General features: G+C 39.1%; 2 protein-coding genes across 4 annotated transcripts in view; one reads left to right on the top strand and one right to left on the bottom strand.

Moving 5' to 3' along the window:
- Positions 1 to 10,417, top strand: part of TMPRSS15 (transmembrane serine protease 15) — a 121,160-nt gene extending 110,743 nt beyond the window's left edge. Inside the window, exons 24-25 of the mRNA XM_007521284.2 lie at positions 5,030 to 5,169; positions 10,262 to 10,417. Coding sequence (XP_007521346.1) covers positions 5,030 to 5,169; positions 10,262 to 10,417 — 296 coding nt within the window. The remainder of the gene's footprint in view (positions 1 to 5,029; positions 5,170 to 10,261) is intronic.
- Positions 10,418 to 14,325: 3,908 nt separating this feature from the next.
- CHODL (chondrolectin) overlaps positions 14,326 to 24,510 on the bottom strand; it is a 30,941-nt gene continuing 20,756 nt past the window's right edge. For all 3 annotated transcript variants that reach the window (XM_060171949.1, XM_060171950.1, XM_007521283.2), the window contains 2 exons: positions 23,182 to 24,430; positions 14,326 to 14,460 (listed from right to left, as the gene is read on the bottom strand). In XM_060171949.1, the coding sequence (XP_060027932.1) occupies positions 24,346 to 24,430 (85 nt within the window). In that variant the 3' untranslated portion in view covers positions 14,326 to 14,460; positions 23,182 to 24,345. The remainder of the gene's footprint in view (positions 14,461 to 23,181; positions 24,431 to 24,510) is intronic.

Raw genomic sequence — 24,510 nt, 5'->3', positions numbered from 1 at the left:
GCAGGGGAGTCGCTTCACAGGTGGTGAAGCAGGTCTGCAGGTGTCTATCTTTCTCTCCTCCTCTCTGTCTTCCCCTCCTCTCTGCATTTCTCTCTGTCCTATCCAACAATGACAACAACAATAAAACAACAAGGGCAACAAAAGGGAATAAATAAATAAAATAAATATTTTTTAAAAATTGCTCTCTCCATATATATATATATATATATATTATGTTTTTTCAAAACTGAGTAAACTTAACTCACATTTACTTATTGTTACTAAAGATTTACTTTTAATTGACTTAAGGGAGGTCTGTAATAATGACATGGAGCCAAGACAAACATAACTGTATCAGTGGTCATTTTCATTTAGGAGTAAACAGCCAAATCATGTTTAAAAGCTTTGTGAGCAAGTCATTTTACTGGCTAGTTCTATGTATATTTTTCTGTGTATATTTGTGTTATTAACAAGTAAATAAAAATATAAGAACACTACTTGAAATTTTCTTTACAAATGGATTTTATCAAAGTCCCATAAACTGTCGCAGTCTTTGACAAGCTGAAATTTTGATTTTATAATTAATTATTTAATAATGATATACAAAAATCAAAAGATTGTATGGGCATAGTTCCTCACTGTGGCTACCATCAAACCTCTGTTACCATCTAACTCTCCACCTGCTGGGCTAGTGTAGCAGGTGGGAGAGATGATCCAGGAACCAAGTCTGTGTCAGTAGCAATACAAATCTTGATTTATGTGGGAGCCCCAGAGTTGGGCGTGAGTGCAGTGGGTTAAGCCATGTGGAGCCAAAAACACAGTGGCCAGCATCTGCCTTCCCCTGCACGCCTGCCCTCCTCTAGGTCTAGATGTGGAAAAGAGAGAAACCAGAAACAGAAGTAGCTTTTATAGGATAAAATCAGAAGTGGCAAGTCGGAAATGGAAATGGCTAGGGAAGGGGGTGGAGAAAGGAAAAGGCAAGCTGGGAAGGTAAAACTTCCTTAGCAACTGTTGCAATGGTTTTAGCCAGTGGGATTAATGTTACCCTGCTGGCAGGATAGGTCTCAAGATAGAAAAAAGATAGACCAATGGTGGCGGGGGGGGGGGGAGGGTTGGCTTAATGTCCGACATCTCCCCCTTTCTTTTTATCTACTGGCCATAGTATCAGGAATGCTGGGTGCTTTGTGAGGCAGGGAGTCTGATAGGAGGAGGCACACCTTTGGGGTTACTACTGTCCCTCCTTGCTCAACCTCTCGGTAGAGAGAGAAAGAGAGACTAACAGGATAGACACACCCCTCAGGTTCATGCCGTGCCAAGCTCAACCACATCCTCACAATTTCCTCAGTAATAACCACATAGTTCTAATGAAACCTTAAAGACAGCTTGGTCATTTTTTATTAGTTATTTAATATTGATTTACAAAATTATAAGAAAATCACACACACAGTTCTATGTCCCCATTCCATCACTGGAAACTTCAGTGGTTCTCCCAAGATCACAGATATGGGTTGATTCTTATATATATCCATTTTTTCCTTTTTTTTTTTCTTTCCTCCAGGGTTATTGCTGGGCTCGGTGCCTGCACCATGAATCCACCACTCCAGGAGGCCATTTTTCCCCCTTTTTTTGTTGCCCTGGTTGTTGCAGCCTCGTTGCAGTTATTATTGCCATTGTTGATGTTGCTTTGTTGTTGGATAGGACAGAGAGAAATGGAGAGAGGAGGGGAAGACAGAGAGAGAGGGGGACAGAAAGATAGACACCTGCAGACCTGCTTCACCACCCGTGAAGCGACTCCCCTGCAGGTGGGGAGCCGGGGGCTCGAACCGGGATCCTTACATGGGTCCCTGTGCTTTGCGCCACATGCACTTAACCCGCTGCGCCATCGCCCGACCCCCCATATCCATTTTTTCTAATGGGCTTGCCTTCCTTTCTAAGTCACACCTCCCACTTTTGAATGTTTTTTTTTTTCTTTTCCTTCTTCTGATAGAATTGTAGCTCAGAGACCTCTGGTCATGTCCCCCTAACATTTCTCTTTCTCTGGGACTATGGACCGAATGTCTTTATGGTGTGCAGAAAGGGGGAGTTCTGGCTTCTGTAATTGTGTCTCTGCTGGACATGTGTATTGACAAATGGATCCCTTACCCCACTCAGTTTCTGTATTTCTCTAGTGAGGAGAGGGCTCTGGAGATGTGATGTACATTGGTGAATAATGATGAAGTCGTCTCACCAGGGAGTTCAGGATAAAATCAAAGTAGCATCTGCAACTTGGTGTTGCTCAGCTCTCCCTTAGTTTTTTCAGCACCCTTCAGCTCATTCATAAATGTGTTATAATTTTCCACAATGGTTTCTTTTTGTCCTCTCCTCCATATTTTCTCTCCTACAGGCCTGTAATCCGTCTTCCATTTCAATCATTCTTGCTTTTGCAAGTATTTGTGTTCAATTCCAAACGAGAGAAACCATCCAGTAGATGTATCTCACTTTAGAGCACACACATTACCTACAGAGAAAGCATCACAAACAGTGTAGCAGTATTGTAAGACCTCTCTCTCTCCCTCTCTTTCTTTCTCTCTCTCTTTCTCTCCCTCCTTCCCTCTCCCTCTCTCCCTCTCTCCCTCTTTCTCTCTCTGTCACCATACATGAATGCAAAATGGCCTCTGCAAACATTGGGAACAGTCAGGCACTGAGCCACAGCAATAATCCTGGAAGCAAATAAATAAATAAATAAATAAATATTGACTTTTAGATTTTTAAAGCAAAACTCTGATTTATTTTTGGAAAATTTAAAACACACATAAAAGTAGAGAGTAGTATAATCAGCAGCTTTGTATCGACCACTTAACTTTGACAATTATCACTGTTTTTCCCATTATTACTTTTTCTTCTAATCTCCCTCACACTCACTCTTACCATTTCTACCTTCTCAAACCACTTTAAAGGAAACACACCCTTCATATTAATTAATACTTCTCAACATGCATCCTATCAGATAATGGCATTAAAATACTACATCAATCTCACATCTATTAAAATCAACAATGTCTTTTTAAAATTGTCTTTATTTATTGAATAGAGTCAGAACTCGAGAAGGAAGGGGAAGATAGAGAGGAAGAGAGACAGAGAGATACCTGCAGCTCTGCTTTACCACTCACAGATTTCCCCCTAGAGGTGGGGACTTTATTTTTATTAAACTTGTCTGTCAGCCCATCTTTGATCTTCGTGAGATGGATGATAATCAGAAACTGAGTTGATTCTTCTCTGTCTTAACTGTTCCAATTCACCTTAAAGAAAAGTTTATTGTCAAACTTTAAATATTGGTCAGTTATTAAAAAGTAACTGGAGAGGGCTGGAAAGTAGTGCAGCAGGTTAAGCACACATGGCATGAAAAATAAGGGCCCTGGTTTGAGCCCCCAGCTCCCCACCTGCAGGGGGTCTCTTCACAGGCTGTGAAGCAGGTCTGCAGGTGTCTATTTTTCTCTCCACCTCTCCGTCTTCCCTTCCTCTCTTGATTTCTCTCTGTCTTATTAGTCAACAACAACAGCAATAACAACAACAATAATAATGGCAACAAAGATAAACAACAAGGGCAACAAAAGAAGAAGAAATAGTCTCCAGGAGTAGTGGATTTGTAGTACAGGCACTGAGCCCCAGCAGTAACCCTGGAGGCAAAAAAAAAAAAAAAAAAAAAGGAACCGGAGTCAGATACCTGATGGTAATAGCAATTTGTTTTTTGTTTGTTTGTTTGTTTTTAAATTTTTTATTTATGAAAAGGAAACATTGACAAAACCATAGGATAAGAGGAATACAACCCCACACAATTCCCACCACCAGAACTCTGTATCCCATCCCATCCCCTGATAGTTTTCCTATTCTTTATCCCTCTGGGAGTATTGACCCAGGGTCATTATCAGGTGCAGAAGGTGGAAGGTGTGGCTTCTGTAATTGCTTCCCTGCTGAACATGGGTGTTGACAGGTCGATCCATATTTGTACACAGCTCCTACTATCCTGTCACTGTCATGCTGGTACTTAGAAATTGTCTATAATCAGAGTGTTTACACCAGGCATTTCAACAGACAGTACACACTGAGGCTTCAATTGATTCCCTTGAGAACTAGTTATTAAACATTTAGTAGCACACCACTGAGTCACACATAAGTTGTTCCACACCTAAGTGTCATATCCCCTCATCCCCCCCCCTCTCTGAAAGAAAAAGTGAGAGATTTTTTTTTTTATCCTCAGTGTTTTTGTTTGTTTGGTGCAAGGATTAAACTTAGTTGAGAATGATGTCACATACATTTTTACAGCATTGGTTGTCACTTGGAATGACTTACTCTCCACTATCTGCTTCTCAAACTAAACAGACTTGCTGATTATTAGAAATGCCCATTTGTGTACCTTTTCAGGGGTGCTAAACACCTGCTTGTTTATATCCCTCTTGGGATTTGTATATCAGTAAATAGAAATTCATGTTTCCAGGATGATCAGTCATTTTTTAAAATGCATGGAAGTAAAAATGTATCACAAAATGCTTCCTTTCTCTTCACCTGCACATGGATGATTTAGACCAGGGCACAGTTCATCTGAGTTTTGTCTTCTGGTATAAGTGCACCTGCTCACTAACACAACATCACAATGGCACTGAATGTTTTATAAGGAAGCACCTCTTCAGGTGCTAAATGAAAAGAACTTCAGGATTTCTGAGCCATTGCTCATTTCTCATTTCCATGAATGAAACTCTGTTGGTGGCCTGTTTATCTCTGTGAGCAAACTATAAATGTTTAAAATTACTGAATATACCTAAAGAAAATGTAGTTTAATTTATCATTCCTAGTAGCCCTTGGGAATGAAAGAAATGTTTTCCTGTTATCCAAAAATCTACAGATGGGCTTTATTATGTATTTGAAAGTGCAAGGTTTAGTTTTCAGCTCCATTATGTATACACATAGTACTGCATAATGAGAGAGAACTGTTGAAATAAATAAGACTGATGGTGGTTTGTTCAATGATGCATGTAGATCACTTCTGCCTGTCTGCATTATCCACTATGAACAGGTCCTACTGCAGATATATTGCAAGAAGCTGAGGTTCCTCTTGTATCAAATGAGAAATGCCAGCAACAGATGCCAGAATATAACATTACAGAAAACATGATGTGTGCAGGCTATGAAGAAGGAGGGATAGATTCTTGTAAGGTAAATATGTAAAACTGCTCACTTACATTTCCAAGGAAGCACTATTGTGTAATGATTTCCTTTTTCAACAATGTATTAAGAGTGTGGGGGGTGTGGTCCAGGAGGTGGTACAGTGGTACTAGACTCTCAAGAATGAGGTCCTGAGTTCAATCCCCGGCAGCACATGTACCAGAGTGATGGCTGGTTCTTTCTCTCCTCCTATCTTTCTCATGAATAAATAAATAAATTATAAAAAAAAAAGAGTGTGGGGGGTGGGTATCAGGTTGGGATCTTAATTTCATCTCTGTACTTTTCTCTGCTCATGTGACTCTCTCTAAATAACAAGTTAATCTTTCATAAACATATGCCTGCAGAAATAAAACTATTTTCTGAAATCAAGTGTTACAAATCTTTAGGAATAAGGCATGGGATATGGATTTGTGAGAAGCAGATAAGACACACAGCCGTAAGCCTGTTGTTGAGTTGCAGAGTGTACATTTTAGCTAAAATAATTTATTTTCAAAATCCCAATCCTTTAAAAGTCCTTTGCAACATTTAAGCTATCAAAGTTGGGTCTAAGATCAATTTAATTTCTTGGCTTCTCATATTCAGTTATTATTTAGAGTATGGCGGAAGTGTTTAGTGACCACAATTAATTTCTAGATGAAACCCATGTGAATAACCTAAGGACATATTTTAAACTAACCATTTGCAGGAGGTAAATAAATAACTCACCTAATAGTCAGAACCTAATGTGGTTCTGGAGTACCTCAAATATAATGTTCATATTTTCTTTTGCATTTAATTTTAAAGATATAACATGAAGTCACTGCTTGTGAATATTTTAATGTATTTAAAGTATAAATGACTTGTTAAATCAGACAAAACCCGTGTTCACAAACTACCCGATAGGAAACAAAACATTTTTACCTCCTAGAAGTAACAGAACCATCTAGTAATTCCAGATTCACATGCATTCAGTAAAGAAAATGTAATTTCTGTCATATCTTCTAAGTTTATTTTTTTTCAGTGGAACATGAAACAGCTATAAAGAGAACAGATAATGTGTTGTTTACCATTACTTGACCTTTGCTTTGAGTATTTGATTCTTACTTTCTGAATCTGAAAATTAATAAAATGAGGGGCCGGGTTGAGTGCAAGGATCCGGGTTAAAGTCTCCAACCCCCACCTGTAGAGGGAAACTTCACAAGTGGCAAAGCGGTGCTGTAGGTCTCTGTATCTCTCCTTCTCTATATTCCCCTTCCTCTCAATTGGTGGCTATCTCAATAAAATAAATAAAGATGATTTTAAAAAAACTTAATAATATTAAAAATTAATGAAATGTGTACTAATTAACTTATATAAATTAGATCAAACCTGACAGCAATGCTATACAAATAAATTATTTACTAATATGAAAGCAATAATTTATTCCGTGGAGAAAAAAATTTCATTTTTTTAAATGAAAACTGTTTTATATGTAACAAATATGTCACAAATATATTAGATACGTATAATCCTCCGTGATATATAAGACTTCTAATAGACTTTAAGCAGATAAATGTATATATGCATCTTTTCATTTAATTAATGTCTCAAGTCACACTAACCTTTCAACTTAGTTATATACGTAATCTGCTCTGATAAATACTTGAGCAAAGTCCAGAGAAATATAATAGATTTCTTATTTAAAATTTATCTCAGGATCCAATACTTTCCTTTTAAAATGAAAGTATGTTAAAAGTAAGATATACGGCCACTTAGAGGGAGATTTATAGAATTATTGTTCATGGGGGAAATCAGCTATGCAACTTCAATTACAGCTAATGGAGATTGTGTGACAGACACCTCATGCAGAAGGTAGAAAATATGACTGCTGATGCTATTGATGTTAGAGTTACATTCAACCAACAGCCCCTGCCAGATCTTGAAATCTTAAGTTTGGCTCTGATTTCCTAGCGTCTAAGTAGTTACTCATTAACAAGTAAGAAAACCCCCACTCTGGGCAATACTACATGGAGTATAATCTTATCATGACTGGGTAATTAATAGGTAGAGAGTTACATGATTGTCTTTGTTCAACCTTACTACCATGATATATAAGAAGACCAACTGTTTAAATAAGAGTAAGTTACTGGAAATTATGAACAGGTAATTTATTGATATATCACTTGAATGAGTTCTTTGAAGCATTATTCTCCCCACCCCCTTAGCGGCAAATAATTTATCTTGTTAAGTCACTCGCAAATCCATGAATACTTCGGGCTTAGCAAAGATTCGTGTTTAAGAGGCATTTGTCTACATTTTTAAGGCACAGTGAGTGTCTGTAGAATTACCAATCTATTTAATACTAAGTAACACACACACACTTTGGCTAACCATTGAGAACCAATGACTTTCAAAGCACAACCTCCTTTCTAGAAGACAATGCCTGATAATTTGTTAGAAATAAATTTTGTACTCCTTTCATAGACTTGTTGAATCAGAATCTCTGAAGATGAGACCCAGTAATATGTGGTTTAGCATGTTCTTCATGTGATTCTGCGCATATTTGAGCATCATTTCTTTTAACTGTAATGGACATTAACACACTCAGATACTACAAGAAGCTTGTGATTTTTGTTTTATTTACAAATGAAGCATCTAAGTAGAAATAAAGTTAGGCTATTATGTTATTTTCTGGATATTCACGGAGACTTCCAAAGAAAGTTCTTTTGCATCTCTGAGATAGAAGAATAAGACAATACATTCATAAAAAAAATCATAAAATTAAAAAAGAACATAGTGTGTTGAAACAAAGCAAAGGACTCTGGGGAGGAAGAGAGAGAGGATAGGAGGAAAACTCTCAGGCATATTATATAATGAAATTGTATACATATTTAAATGATTGCACTGTAAAGAATAACCTCGTCAATTAAAAAAATTAAAGAGGAGAAGGAAGGAGAAAGCATAATGGTTCTGCAAAAGGCTTTCATACCTGAGGCTCTGAAATCATAGATTCAGTTCTCTATGCCACTCACTGTCAGCCAGAGCTGTGCAGTGCTCTGATAAAAATAAATAGTAAATAAAACATTTTAAAAAGCTTGTTGTATGTCAATTGTACCTCAGCAAACATGCTTTGATAGAGATTGTTTTAAAGAAAAAAAAAGATGAGAAATTACACAGTTGAATCGAAATTATTTAGTTAAATTTTGAGAAGTGGTAGAATCAGAGATAGGTCTCTCAACAAGACAGACCACCCAGTAGTTGACCATTAGGTCTGTTGGTGGATCCTATTAATAACTGTAACTCAACCTATTTGTAATGGGTAAATTAAAAACTTTGTGTAATCAACATCTGTATTCTATTCTCTGTTTTAAAACTAAGTTGTTTTTGAAAACATTGAAAAAATAAATCACTTAAAATATTGAAATTCTTGAGGGTTACTTTTAGTAATTTTGAACATACTATTAAGTTTGTATTGCTATTGTGGATTGATAATCTTTCATAAATATTTCTGAACCTGTTCTATGGACTAAGAGGTAAGGTGCAGAAGTTAATATTATAACCTCCACCTTCAATCAATTTGAGCTCATGTGTTATATCTAAGATAGAGGTAAGCTGTGGTTGTCAGTGAAATTTATACTCCACTGTGCACAAGAGAGAAAAGATGCTTTTTAGAGCTTATTATCCACCTTAAATGTGAAATTTAAGGATAATAAAAATAGGGCCAACAAAATAGCTCATTTGGATAGTGTACAGTTTTTCCATGTTTGCAACCCAGGCTTGAGCTTGGCCCTACCAGATGGAAGATAACTTTGGTGTTATAGATTCTTTGCTTCTCTCTCCTTTCCTGTCTTCCTATTTCTGTCTAGAAAAAAAAAAAAACAGAATAGTGAAGCTACAGATGTATATATATGGTAAAATTAATCAGCAAAAGTTATTTTTTATAATTTTTTAAATATTTATTTATTCCTTTTTGTTGCCCTTGTAGTCGTTGTTGCATAGGACAGAGAGAAATGGAAAGAGGAGGGGAAGATGGGGGGGGGGGAGAAAGATAGACACCCGCAGATCTGCTTCACCACCTGTGAAGCTACTCCCCTGCAAGTGGGGAGCCAGGGGCTCGATCGGGGATCCTTATACCAGTCCTTAGCAAAAGTTTTTTCAGAATATTTATAAATGCAAGGTTGGGTTGAAATATTCAATTGCAACATAATTTCAAAGTATACAGTATTTTCACGACTTTCCTTATTATTTGAGAGAACAGCTTAATTCCACACTTTTATACAGTTAACATGAGAAATACTGATCAATCCCTTATCATAAAACGGTGTGGTATGAGACATTTGAACTGTGTTTACTGGACTATAAAGTAATTTTCTTATTCAAGTAAAGTCTATATAATTAATTCTATAGAGTCTAATACTATGAAAATTAAAGACATTTTTATTGTTGAAATCTCAGTTAAAAATATATGCTTATCACTAGAAATTTGTCATAGACTAGTTTTCCCCATTCATAAAAACATACAATGTGGGAGTCGGGAGGTAGCGCAGCGGGTTAGGTGTAGGTGGCGCAAAGCACAAGGTCTGGTGGAAGGATCCCGGTTCCAGCCCCTGGCTCCCCACCTGCAGGGGAGTCGCCTCACAAGCAGTGAAGCAGGTTTGCAGGTGTCCTTTCTCTCCCTCTCTGTCTTCCCCTCCTGTATCCATTTCTCTCTGTCCTATCCAACAACAACAACATCAGTAACAACAATAATAATAACCACAACAACGATAAAACAACAAGGGCAATAAAGGAGGGGGTGGGATAGCTTCCAGGAGCAGTGAATTCGTGGTGCAGGCACTGAGCCCCAGCAATAAAAAATACAAAAAAGGAAGATAGGAAAAAAAGCAGTACATCATGAATATTGTATGTAATTATGTTTTAGTTGTCACAGTTTCTATATATATATGTGTACTGAGCAAGGTTCTTATTCTTGATTGACCAAAACCAATGGTGTAAATAGAGATGACCTGCAATTAACTTTAATGCTTGAACTTTATTTTGGAATTGAATCGCTAAAAACTATCGTGTATACTTATAACAAGTGACCAGCTATCTACAGCTTTCTTTTACATTGTTTTTTCTTTAGGGAGACTCTGGAGGACCATTAATGTGCCAAGAAAACAACAGGTGGTTCCTGGCTGGTGTGACATCATATGGATATGAGTGTGCACGGCCCAGGCGCCCAGGGGTCTATGTCCGGGTCAGGAGGTTCACAGAATGGATACAAAGTTTTCTAAATTAAAGTGTTTCCTAAATCAAGCAAGAAGATTAGGCAGCTTTTCTTTATACTTTAAAGTTCATGGAAATTAATAATTTTATTTAAAAAATTCTTTCTAAAGCTTTAATTTTTACATAAAGCCACAAAATCTTGGTGAAAGAATATAAAATAAGGAAATTCATCTATACAAAACAATGTTAAAAAAATCATGTATTTTTATTTTACCAGGAAATGTTACTCTTTCACAGATATTTCTGTCATTCATAAAAATTATTTTATAAACTTTTCTTAATTAAAGATGTTATTTTAAAGCATGTATTTAAGGAAACTTGACTTAAAAAAGAATAGAGGTGAAATAAAGTACCTTGCAAAGTATGTTTTCATTTGGAATAAAACTTCTATAAATTATCTTAGATCATTATTTTCTTCTGTTTTTTCTTCCCAAGTGTATTCCCAACTCATGTAGAGAATCCTTTTAATATTTCCCCTACTCATAAGCATGCGCATTAATAAGCTAACTAGACAACAAACACACATGTCTCTTTTCAACCAAGAATAAAAATAAAATTACTAATATGGCCCTTCTTTCACTGAATCACAATTGAAATGGTCCTGCTTTACTTAATCATTCTTTACTTGCATTATTTAGCTCTATTTCAAACTACTATTTTTTAAGTTTTAAAAAAAATATTAAACAAAAGGCAATAATTTCAATTTTTCTAGTTTATATGTGTTAGAGTGGATGTCTATAACACATACAAAGCTTATTTAGATACAGCTGAAATGACTAGTAGAAGGCCAAAGATGTGGAATAAATGAATTTGCTTTGCTGCTCTAATCTCTTGAATCACTTCCAGAATAAGTACAAATTTCAATTTAGCTTAACAAAAGCGTAATGATATATTTGAGATGAAATGCATACCTTCTTAATACACCCACACACACACACCACAACCACATTCTTTCATAGATATATAAATATATGTGTTCCAAAACAACAGAAGAGAAAATAGGTTGAAGAGTTAAAAGAAGGGACCATGTAGATTGATCACATACCAAATATATATATATATATATATATATATATATATATATATATATATATATATGTCTTAGACGAGGCCATGAATGAATAATTAGTGTATTTAAGAGGGCATTGAGTGTGTGTGTTTTTTTTGGGGGGGAGAAGGGCAGTGATGCAAGTGCATAAGCTACCATGCACAAGGGCCCTACTCCAATCTTCCACTCCACACTTACAGAAGGAAGCTTCATGAGTGGTGAAGCAGATCTTCAGGTTTCTTTCTATCTTTCCATCTCTACCCACACCCAATTCTCTCTATCCTATCTCATTGGAAGAAAGAAGAAGAGGAGGAGGAGGAGGAGGACAAGAAGGATGAAAAAGGAAAAACACCCTGCCAAGAACAGAGCAATGGATTCATTATGCAGGGACCAAGACCCAGCAGTAACCCTTGGTAGAAAAAAAAGGGGGGAGGGGTATTCTAGATCACTATCCATATGAAACAAAACCTGAAAGTTCAAGAAGAAAGGTCTCTCTCAGGAAGGTCAGTGAAAGGAAAAGCTTTAAAGAAGGTGTGGCCTGCAAGTTAGCTAGCAAGCTCCAGTAAAAATCACCAGTCATGGGCTCCTAGGAATATACTTAAATTAGACTTCCCAGCTTCTTTTCACCATAAAATCCCTATTCCCATCTACTCTATTCCTACTTTATGGCTCCTGTTCATTAAACACTTTGTCCTGCTTTATATTTTACTAAAATTCAGCCACCAATTTTCAGATGCTACCACAATTTCATCCTAGTTTGCCTAGGAAGATGACCTCACCAGTGTGTCTTGGAACCTTACCTCAGATCCCTGCCACAATAAGGAAAGATAGATATAGGTTGGTGGTATGGATCCACCTGCCAATACCTATATCCAGTGGAGAAGCAACTACAGAAGCAAGCCCTTCCACCTTCTGCATTCTATAAAGAATTTTGTCCCATACTTTCAGAGAGGTAAATGTTAGAAGAAGATGATGACCAGAATGCTTTAAGCTCCAACCAATTCCATCAGGATTCAGAGGGAGAAGAGTAGAGACAACAAAAAAAAAAGAATACTCAGTAGGTGTGACTTAGAAAGGAAGAATATGTATAGTTAGTTATAGAAATAAATGTCAAACCCTATCTGTAATCTTTGGAGAACTAATGCAGTTTCCAATGGTTGGAATGGAGACACAGATCAGTAGTGAGAAAGGTGTGGAATTGTACTCCTGTTATCTGATAATTGTGTAAATCAATATTAAATCACTAATAAAAATTGTATAAAATTAGGTGTAGCCAAATGATTATTATAAACTTTTTGGTAAAAAAAATTAAGATTTAATATTTATTCTTAGTATCACAATCTATAACCTCTGAACATACTGTTTCTGCTTCTAATAGGAAAGATAGAGTATCATGGGGGGGGGGGGTAGTAAGTAGATTTGTATTATTCGATTTTACTACCTAAACATTGCTCCACAGTTTCGTTGACATTTTAAAGCACATATATTAGAAGTGATTTCTGATCATACAGGCAATATATAAATATAAATGTATATGTAAATGTAATACAGAGATATATAAGAAGTATATCTATGTATACTTTTTTTCAAAGGTCAAACAAAACTTTAAGTAGCTTTCAGTACAGCCTTACTGCCATCTCTACCCATGGTAACCTATGAGTTTAGTAACTGATACCAAATGAGCTAGCCAGGCCCAGATCAAGATAAAGGCAATATCAAAGCTCTTCCCCATTGCTTTGCCCCTCCTGCTGTGCAGCTGTTGTAGTCTGGGTGGCACAAAGGGAGAACCATGTTTCTTTCCCATCAAGTCCTGATTAAAGAAGAAATGCATGGAAATGCATGGTGGAAGTTTGTATGGAAGAAGTAGAGCACAGCAGCTGGTCTCCCATTCTGTCCAGAAAGATGAGTGGCCGAGAAAAGAGTGATGTTAATCATGGGTAAAATCCAAGTTTGTAATGCAGCTGCCCATTCTCTAAGCAGTTGAAAAGGGGTCAATGTCCGTTCATTTCTATTTTGTCTCTTAGTCATACCAATCAACTGTAGCTGTGAATTGTTTGACGAAAAAAATCTGTATTGTCTAGCTGAAAAGAACTGACAGGAAATATGAAGCTTAAAACATCCTATAATTACAACATATATTCTTCTACACTTAAACAATAATTTCTACAATAGTTCTACAAAGGACTAACATGCTATAGGTTCTGAGCTCCCAGATTCAATCCCTAGCACCACCATAAGCCAGAATTGAGCAGTGCTATTCTCTCTCTCTCTCTCTCTCTCTCACACACACACACACACACACACACACATCAGTCTCATTAAAAATAGGCTGGAGGTATGGATGGACCTATCAATGCCCATGCTCAGTGGAGAAGCAGCTACAGAAGCCAGAACTCCTACCTCTGTTCCCCATAAACAACCTTGATCCATACTCCCAGCGGGGGAGAAGTGATAGAAGTGATAGGATGAAGATAAGAGAACTCTACACTCTAGCTCTATCAGCATCCAAAGAAAGAGAAGGAAAAGGAGAGGGATATATGGAGGTAGTTATTATGTCATGAGTAGCTTAGAGGATTGAATTAGAAAAAGAAGAGGCAACTATTTAAAAATGTGGACAGATAGTTGTAGAGAAGATGGTTGGCCCATGTCTACAGCCTTAGGGGAACTGTGGTGGATTGCAGTGGGAGGAGTCAAGATTCAGAACTCTGGTGGTGGGAATGGTGTGGATTCAAATCCCTGTCGACATGTAATCCTGTAATATAAAAATATAAAAAAATAAACTATTTATTAAAAAACAATTTTTCATCTTTATGTATTGAATCAACTAAATCCATTTTGATTCACTTAAGAAATTTAGACAACACCACTGATCATTCCTCAGAAACAAGAATTTTTTATTTAGTTAAAAGGAGAATAGTAATATTTGTAGACCAGATAGCTACAACACTTGCTTCAAAACACAAAACCTTGAGTATTAAAGAAACTAGGAAAAGGTAAGATGGATAAGACTGTTGTTGTTGTGGCCAGGTGTCGGGCTGCACCACGGAGAAGAGAGAAGAAGTCCATAGCAAGGGGGTACACAAATCTTTATTATAGGATGGGGGGGTGGCTCAGGCCACGTGGAGTCAGCCGATAATGTCTGTCCCCATTACCTGACCACGGGGCAAGAGAAGGAAGAGAGATATGCGACAGGGGGAGCTGAGAGCCCGGGGGGGGGGGGATTTTTATTGGGCGACAACCAGGGTAACTTGTGGGGCCAGGATTGGTAAAACCTGGGGGTGGAGACTGCATCAGATTAATTCCTCAGCAACATCTCCTCCTATCCCTTTATATCTAAATGGACACAGTAAAGAAAAATGGAATGGAGCAGGCTTAAATGTTTTTAAGGAATGTCGTGCTCAGGTGATAAGATGTAGGACTTTCTGTGGAGGAGGGAAGGCTTAAATGGCTGCCAACCTTGTGAGATTTATGTGTCCTCCTGTGCTCAACCCCTCTTTAGAGAGAGAGACTTACCTGGAGGGACTCATCTCATAGGTTTAAGCGCAGCCTGCTCAACCATCTCTTCACAATATCTCTACATCTTTTCTATTTTTCTATCTAGTAATAGCATAAGATGGTTCAAAGTCTGTAAAAGACTATCATGGAGCAGAAACATTTTGGGCATAAACCTAAATGATATAACAAAACAGGAAGGGACAAGTAAAAGCCAGTGTGAAGTGAAGGGAAGGATTGGTGTGTAAAGGAATGTTCCCTGCTTGGGGGGGGGGGGGAAGGGGCAAGGGTACATAATGAGGGGGAGGCGGGAGGGCATGACCCACAAAACAGAGGGGCTATTTGGCATTGTATAGTCCTCAAGGCAACAATCTGTAAAGTCTATGAATTACTCAGGATCAGTCTATAAAAAACCAGCAGAGTGAAGGGAAATAAGCTGCTTTAAAATTGTGTAAAATGTCTATAGGGTATGCCAGAAAGTCCGATACAAGTCTCAGTCCGAAGTAGATGGCTAGGGGAAGAATTGGCAGGGGATGAGACACTGCATGAGGGAGGTCAGCCGCTGGAATTCTGCTTTTCTGTAGATAGCCAGCTGGAATCGCCAACACTTAACAGGCAAATCAGAAGCAGGAAAGGCAGGCAGGAATTAAGAAAGTTCTGTCCTTGGGAGTCTGTGTATCAGGTTCTTCAGATGGTGTTAAGTGACATCTAGGGTTTCCGGAGGTGTGCCACTGTAGTCATGCCATCTAGTGGGTGACACCTGGGTGTGCAGGGGTTCAACTGGTTTTTCTGGGATTCCTGTGAAAGAAACAAAAATAATCCGCTTCTCGTGGTTAATTTGAACTTGTAACAAGTTATAGGTTTGTTATAGTTGATACCTCGATGATTATAATTGGTTTAAAATCTCTTTATGATTATATTTAAAGGTCATCTAAAGTGACCTCCTGTAGCAGTCTCTACCGCAGGATCTTGAGACCAATTTTAGCTAAAATATGTATTTTAAACAGACTCAAATTGCTTAGAGAGTTAACACATTTTCGTGATAATGATTTTAACGTTTACAGTCCCAGATTGATGCCAGATCTGTTGTGGATTAATTTCTACAAGATAGTTTACAGGGCACCATTGGAGGCCCTTCAAAGGTGTCCTGTATATAAAATTTATATATTTTAATTTTGGGAATGTATAGTCATGTTAAACATTTAGACTTTTACCTAAATAGTTAGTTACCTTAACAAATTAATATTTACCTTGTCTGGGAATAATGTAGTTGTAGGGTTACACTTTGACTGTTAAGTTAGTGTTACCAAACTTGAGACATACCCATAAACATTTAGTTATAACACACTGGAGGAAAAAGAACTTTTGTTATAAAACATATTATTTTTAAAAACAAATTTATATCTGTCATTAGTCACACAGTCTAAGATTAAACACTTACATATATACCAAAACTATATATAAAAATCAAAAGAGGGAGAAAAACAAAAATTTTGGAATGTTTCTGGACGTCTCCAGAAAATTTGGCTGTGTCCAGAATTTTTATATAAAGCCAATTACCTTTTAGAGTACTCCAAGCACATGGGTCATGCAAAAAATTTTTTTTTGTCATTCAACACACTCACTCACAAAAACAACTGGCTAGTTGTAACATAAGACATTCAGGGAAAGGGTAGGAAGAAGGTCTCTGTGAGACAGATTTTGTAGGTACTGCCATGTCATATTCGGGTCCTGGGATGTATCCTGCATCTGGTCCTCTTGTAGTATTTCTTGTTCTTCAGGGATAACAGCCCCATCCTGCGGGTATTGTCAGACATGGCCAGCAGGAACCCAGACAGGTTCAGAGAAGTTTTGAGGAAAAACGCATGCAAAACTCCTTCCCATGGTCAATAGTGGGTGAGGTCCTTTCCAAATTTTATCAAGTGGGTCTCTCCATTTGACCTTAATAGATGGGAGGGTAGATGGTGTTTGCCAGTGAAGAATGATAGGAGATAGGTCCGAGTTATTGTAAATATTAAAGAGATTTAACGTAGTTAAGGCTTTTGCTAGCTGGATATACAGGGGGTACATTCCTCCTTTAATTTTTTTTTTTAATTGGGGTACAACTCCACACAATTCCCACCGCCCAATCTCCATATCCCACCCCCTCCCCAGATAGCTTTCCCATTCTCTATCCCTCTGGGAGCATGGACCCAGGGTCATTGAGGGTTGCAGAAGGTAGAAGGTCTGGCTTCTGTAATTGCTTCCTCGCTGAACATGGGCGTTGACTGGTCGGTCCATACTCCCAGTCTGCCTCTCTCTTTCTCTGGTAGGATGGGTCTCTGGGGAAGCTGAGCTCCAGGACACATTGGTGGTGTCTTCAATCCAGGGAAGTCTGGCCAGCATCCTGATGACACCTGGAACCTGGTGACTGAAAAGAGAGTTAACATACAAAGCCAAACAAATTGTTGAGCAATCATGGACCCAAAGCTTGGAAAAGTGGAGAGGAAGTATTAGGGAGGTACTCACTGCAAACTCTAGTATACTTCTGCTTTCTTACTTTGGTGCCATACTCCAAACTCAGTCAATTTCTGCTTTGCGTTTCTACTTCTTTTTTTTTTTTTTACATGCATAACATTCCCCAGATTCCCATTTAGCAATACAACCCCCACTATTTCATTCATCATTTTTCATGGACCTGTATTCTCCCCACCCACCCACCCACCCCAGAGTCTTTTACTTTGGTGTAATACTCCAATTCCATTTCAGGTTCGACTTGTGTTTTCTTTTCTAATCTTGTTTTTCAACTTCGGCCTGAGAGTGAGATCATCCCATATTCATCCTTCTGTTTCTGACTTATTTCGCTCAACATGAATTTTTCAAGGTCCATCCAAGATCGGCTGAAAACGGTGAAGTCACCATTTTTTACAGCTGAGTAGTATTCCATTGTGTATATATACCACAACTTGCTCAGCCACTCATCTGTTGTTGGACACCTGGGTTGCTTCCAGGTTTTGGCTATTACAAATTGTGCTGCCAAGAACATATGTGTACACAGATCTTTTTGGATGCATGTGTTGGGTTCCTTAGGATATATCCCCAGGAAGGGAATTGCAGGGTCATAGGGTAGGTCCATTTCTAGCCTTCTGAGAGTTCTCCAGACTGTTCTCCACAGAGGTTGGACCAATTGACATTCCCACCAGCAGTGCAGGAGGGTTCCTTTGACCCCACACCCTCTCCAGCATTTGCTGCTGTTACCTTTTCTGATGTGTGACATTCTCACAGGAGTGAAGTGATATCTCATTGTTGTCTTGATTTGCATTTCTCTGACAATCAGAGACTTGGAGCATTTTTTCATGTGTTTCTCGGCCTTTTGGATCTCTTCTGTGGTGAATATTCTGTCCAATTCCTCCCCCCATTTTTGGATGGGGTTATTTGTTGTCTTGTTGTTGAGTCTGGTAAGCTCTTTATATATGTTGGTTATTAAACTCTTATCTGATGTATGGCATGTAAAGATCTCCCATTCTGTGAGGGGTCTCTTGATTTGGGTAGTGGTTTCTTTTGCTGTGAAGAAGCTTTTTAATTTGATGTAGTCCCATAGGTTTATACTTGCCTTAGTCTTCCTTGTAATTGGATTCATTTAATTTTATTTAGTTGAGCCTTAAGGGTTTGATGGGCCCTCTCGACAATGCCTTGTCCCTGTGGATTATAGGGAATGCCTGTGGTATGAGTAATGTTCCAGAGGGAACAAAAATCTTTAAATTGTTTGCTGGTAAACGCCGGTCCACGGTCAGTTTTCAGTTGAAGAGGTAAGCCCATCACAGCAAAACAGGGGAGCATATGGCTTTTAAGCTTTTTAGCGCTTTCTCCTGTCTGAGCTGTAGCCCACACAAATTTAGAAAAGGTATCAGTTGAGACAAACACATATTTTTGTTTGCCAAAGTTTGCTATGTGGGTGACATCAATTTGCCAAATAGCATTAGCTTTTAAACCTTGGGGGTTAACCCCAAGGGTCTGGATAGCAGGTGTCTTTATGAGACTTGCACAAGAAGAGCATGTAGTGAGGATATGTTTTAACTGTGGTACAGGAACATCAGGAAATCGAGCTCAAAGGCCTTTAAGATTAACATGGGTTAGAGAATGAAAATTAGCAGGATCAGAGACAGAGACTGGGAAAGTTCCTGTGGAGGCACGGTTGTCAACTGCGGCATTCCCTTAGGACAGGGAACCAGGAAGAGGGCTGTGGGAACGAAGGTGTTGAATATACAGTGGTTGGGTTTGAGAACAGAGCATAGAGGCGATTGAATCAAGAGAGGGGAAAGTGGGTTGTCATCAATTTTCACATAAGAACGAGCAAGCCATGGGTGTAAGTTAACAGTGTACACACTGTCAGAAAAAAGGTTGAAGGATTCTGGTACAGCTTTTAATGCAAGGAAAACAGCATAAAGTTCTTTGTACTGAGGAGAATTCTCAGGAAGCTCAGTAAAGAGAGGTTTAGGAGATTGTTTGGGTAATATATTAGGGCAGCAGCTCCTGTTTTTCTGCCATCAGTAAAGATTGTAGGAGCAGAGGAAATGGGATCCCGAGAGAAAAGTTTAGGTGCTAGTAGAGGCAGAAGAGGTAAAGAAGCTATCAATTTATTAGAAGGAAAATGGTTATCTATTTGTCCTGGAAACCCCACGAAGCTTATGGCAAAGTGGGAATGATGGTGTATAAGCCACTCTGTATCTGTGAGAGAAAAGGGTAGAATAATTAAATCCAGTTCATTCCCTAAGAACTGCACAGACCTATTTCTCCCTTGGCGAACCATGAATGCTAACACATCTATCTCAGTGAGGAGTCTTGGAACTCCTCCTACTGGCGTATGAAGCCACTTGAGAACCCCATGGTTTTGCCACAATGCCCCTACTACTGTGGGGGTGGAGTTGAATATTAGAAGGTTTACCAGAGAGGAGGGGGTAATTGAACAAGGTGCATGTCCTGGAGGGCCTGGTTAACCCTCTCTAATGCTGAGGAGGCCTCGGGAGTTAACTTACGTTTTGAAGAGGGCTATTTGTTTCCTTTCAACAGGTCAAACAGTGGTTGGAGGCAGCTTGTATGCAGATAGAGATACTTCCTAAGCCAATTTAAATTTCCTAGAAAACTTTGTAAAGAAGCAAGAGTAAGGTTAGAAGGGAAGGTGACATTAGGTTTTAAGGGACAAATTTGCATTAGAGAAATCTCTGGACCTAGGAAGGATATTGGAGGCATTAGCTGTATCTTCTCAGTGGCTACATTAAGGCCACTTTTCTTTAATGGAGGAATGAGAAAATCACGTAAGGCACAGAGATCTGTATCTGATTTTCCCCATATTAAAATATCATCTGTATAATGAAAAACATGAAGGCCCTTATGAATATATGGTAAAAGGGCAGATTTAACAGCCTCCTGACAAATTGTAGGACTATTGGCCATACTCTGGGGTAGCACCACCATTCAAATCTATCAGCAGGGCTGGCATTATTAATAGAAGGAACAGAGAAGGCAAAATGTTTACAATCTTGCAGATGCAAGGGAATAGAGAAAAAACAATTTTGTATATCAATAACTATGACTGTAATTCCCGTGGGAATTGCAGAAGCAAGAGGCAAACCCCTTTGAGGGGAGCCCCAGACCTGCATGGTTTTAATTACTGCATGAAGATCTTGAAGGAGGCGCCATTTTCCCAAGCACTTTTTAATCACAAAGACAGGAGTATTCCATGGGCTTCGAGAATGACGAATGTGTCCCAATGACAACTGCTCTCGGACAAGCTCTTTTAAAATTTCTAGTTTATCCCTAGGTAAAGGCCACTGTTACACCCAGACAGGCTCATTAGAAAGCCAGCTTCAGCAGGGTGTTTGGCTATGAACAGTGGCATTTATTATTGGGGGTGCTGATTCGACCTGGTCTTGCAGAAGCGAGTGTTAACGCTTTGCAGAAGCATCTGTGGATATCCTAACATCAAGACATTCCAGAAGATCCCTGCCCAGTAGGTTCGTGTTAATATTAGCTACCAAAGGGCGGAAGTGTCTGGTAGAGCCTTCCGGGTCTTCCCTCATGAGCAAATCTCATGTGAGAAATGATGGGGTCATCCCTCCTACTCCATGTATACTGGGTCCAGGAAGGAGTTCCCAATCTTGGGGAACCTCTTCTAGCCTTAAAATAGTCTTTGCTGCCCCCGTGTCAATCAAAAATTTAAAAGGAATATTGCCAATCTTTACTGTCATAGAAGGGTGACCCCATTCTAAAACAGGAGTGGTCCACAAAATCTCAGGCCCCGAATTTGTACCATTCAGGGGCGAACCATCTTTATGAAATTGGGACCAACAATCTCTCTTCCAATGAAACCCCTTACGACATTTTGGACAAACAGTACATGGCCTCTGGCTCCCTGACTGAAAGCGGGGTTGCTCTGACTGGAGGCATGGTTTCCCTGACTGGAGTTGTGGTCGCAGCTCATCAGGACATTGGTTATGCCAATGTCCTTGGTGACCAAACTGAAAGCAGGCCCCGTTTTGATTACGTGGGGTAACTGCATAAACCTGTGTCGTAGAGGGTGCCCCATAATTGCCTGATGTAAGTTCCTGTGTCGCTAAAATTCAATTATCTGAGTGTAGTTGTTTAAGATTAAGGCATGCCTGAAGGAGTTGTGGCTTCATGCCTTCCCAGACAATAGAGCACAGGAGTAGTGAGTGGACGTCAGGATTATATACCTTTCTCTCTAAGCTTGTCTTGAGATGAAGCTCGCCAATGATTCATCAGTGCCTTGGCGAAGAGAGTTAATGGGAACTGATGAATCTACATCGGCTATGGTCACCCTTTCCCATGCTTGTGTTGCGCAGATGCGTACCTGTTTAAAATAACTGGTTGAAAACCTGGCTTCTGCCTGCTTAGCTCCAGATTCATAAGCTCCTGTTCCAAACAAAGCATCAGAATTCTATTCTACCTGTTTGTTACTATTTTCTTGTGACTGTATAGAGCACTCATCATGGAAGCATGCCTTCCACTGTAGATAGACTGTGTCTGGGAGTGCAGCACGAGCCAGATCTTTCCAATCCTGGGGCGTGTTAAGATGCTGGTAAAAACTCCTTAAAACGGACTTGGTCCATGGAGCGTGGACCGCATACTCCCTGACTGCTTGTCTGAGTTGTCCAAACTCTTTAGAGGTGTATAGCTTCCACGGCTGAGGGTTTTGTTTAGAAGGGGCCACGTTTACCAGCAAGGTGTGGATTTGGTCTGATGGTGCAGGAGAGGGAGCTACAGAAGTGGAAGGTGCCGTGGAAACTGCTGTAGTGGCCGCAGGGGAAACTGAACGCATATCTACGGGGACGGAGCTCTCGGGGCAGACTGCACATGGTTTAAAGTCCTTAAATGCTGAAAAAATATCCTTTAACTTTCGTATCTCAGCCACAATGTTCCTTAATGATGACGTATCAGCAGGGGGCGGGATCAGAGGAGGAGCATCTGAACACGTGTACGTGTCTGTGGGAACGGAATTTTTGGGTCTAGACACTAATCACTTAGGGCGTCTAAGTCTTAAGCACATGTGCTTTAACTCTCGTATCTCAGCCTCAGGGTCGCGTATCCTCAAGGCAGACCACTTTGTACATATCTTGTAAGTCGCGATTATAGCTATGAGAACCCACGGTGTAGCGAAAATTAAACCATCTCTGAGAGCGCGAATATGTCCCAGGAGAGAAGGAGATAATGACTGGAACACCTCCTCATAAAATGAAAAATTTTCCATGGTGGAGGGAAACGCGGGGCCACAGAGGTGGGCGGATGCCACTTACCTGTGTCTGGGCGGCTTTCGGGGACCTCAGGCCGGGCCGTCCAGCGGGACGTGGGTGCGTAACACGTTGGGCACCAGATGTTGTTGTGGCCAGGTGTCGGGCTGCACCGCGGAGAAGAGAGAGGAAGTCCGGAGCAAGGGGGTACACAAATCTTTATTGTAGGTTGGGGGGGTGGCTCAAGCCACATGGAGTCAGCCGACAATGGCCGTCCCCACTACCTGACCACAGGGCGAGAGAAGGGAGAGAGATCTGAGAGAGGGGAGCCGAGAGCCCAGAGAGAACGAGCGGGGGGGGGGGGCGGTGAGGAGGCTTTTTATTCGGTGACAACCAGGGGTGACGTGTGGGGCCAGGATTGGTTGAAGGGGGCACTGCTAGGATTTCGTGGGGTGTGGGAAAACCTGGGGGCAGAGACTGCATCAGAATAATTCCTCAGCAACATAAGACTTACCCCATTTACCCTCCTAGACAAACACTCAGCAATGAACATGATCACTGATACTTTCCTACTTATTCTCACACAAATTTCATGACTTTTCTTTTTTACAGTAATGTCCGGGTGATGTTTACCTCCTTGTTAGTGGTGCCCACTCACTTTGTACCAACTTTAGATCCTTTTAAATTCTGACAGCTTATACAAAGCTTGGCAAAACTTTAAGGATGTTCTGTACCTGTCTTGCCCAGTTAATCAAGAATACCCCAAATAACCTTCTTGATTTTGTGGTCAAGAGAGTAACCAAATGGATAGGAAAACTCTCAGAGAGGTGCTTGTGACTAGGCAACATGTGAAGACATGATTTATACCATGTATACCACTTCTTTTGTACTAGATTTAGTTTACTATTGTTTATACAGCTATTTAAAAACTTACTACCAAATGTGGTAGATTGTAAACTAAAAGTAATTGTAAGGCACATGTCTTACACAGTCAAAATTAGATAAGCCTTGCCTCTAAGTAAAATAGTAGATTTATACCAAAGTTAATGATCTAGATCCTTATTTCTGAAGAAGTTTCTTAAACTTTTATCTGAAGCAGACAAGCTGAAAGACAATGAACCTTTTCTAGAAAAGAAATGTATGGTAATATATTTGTGTGTGTAAATTCAGTTGACACCATGATAAATTCCTTTAATCAGAACATGTATTAAAAATGAAACACCATAAAAATAAATATTCAAAGAATTAATTTTTATCAAACACCTGTGTAAAGGTAAAATATTTTTACACATGTAAATTTCAATATGTTTACAATACATTAACTAGATTACAGCTCACGAAAGGTGAAGGAAACACAAATAACTGCTTCCAACACACAGACATTTAATGTGTTTACAATTTTATCTTTTATCTTTATTCCATTTACTTGAAGTTTGGGTGCTTCCTTTAGCAAAATAAGCATGTCTCACTCCAATATTAGCACAGCCTTTTTTTTTTTTGTAAGTGAACTAAACATATAAAATTATTTTAATATTTGCCTCAAGGGGGAGCTTACAGTTCATCTTGCAGATCCTTTGAGATTTTTTAAGCCATTCCAAGCTACTGTTCTGATGCTATTCTTCATACAAATCCAGAATTATAAAACTCATTTCCACGAGTCATGTTAATAAATTGTTATACTTCCATACCACTTTCTTTTCTGGTGCTTTTTGAAATCCACAGTGTAGACTGGTTTGGGCTAGTTTTAGTTCTTCCTTTACTGAAAAACACAAGAAATAAAATTAGTATATAAGACTTAATATCAAACTAGACATGTCTTTATCCAAATGGAAATCTATC

This window comes from Erinaceus europaeus, chromosome 14 (assembly GCF_950295315.1).
Source record: "Erinaceus europaeus chromosome 14, mEriEur2.1, whole genome shotgun sequence".
Lineage (NCBI taxonomy): Eukaryota > Metazoa > Chordata > Mammalia > Eulipotyphla > Erinaceidae > Erinaceus > Erinaceus europaeus.
This window is presented reverse-complemented; position numbering and strand designations above follow the sequence as displayed.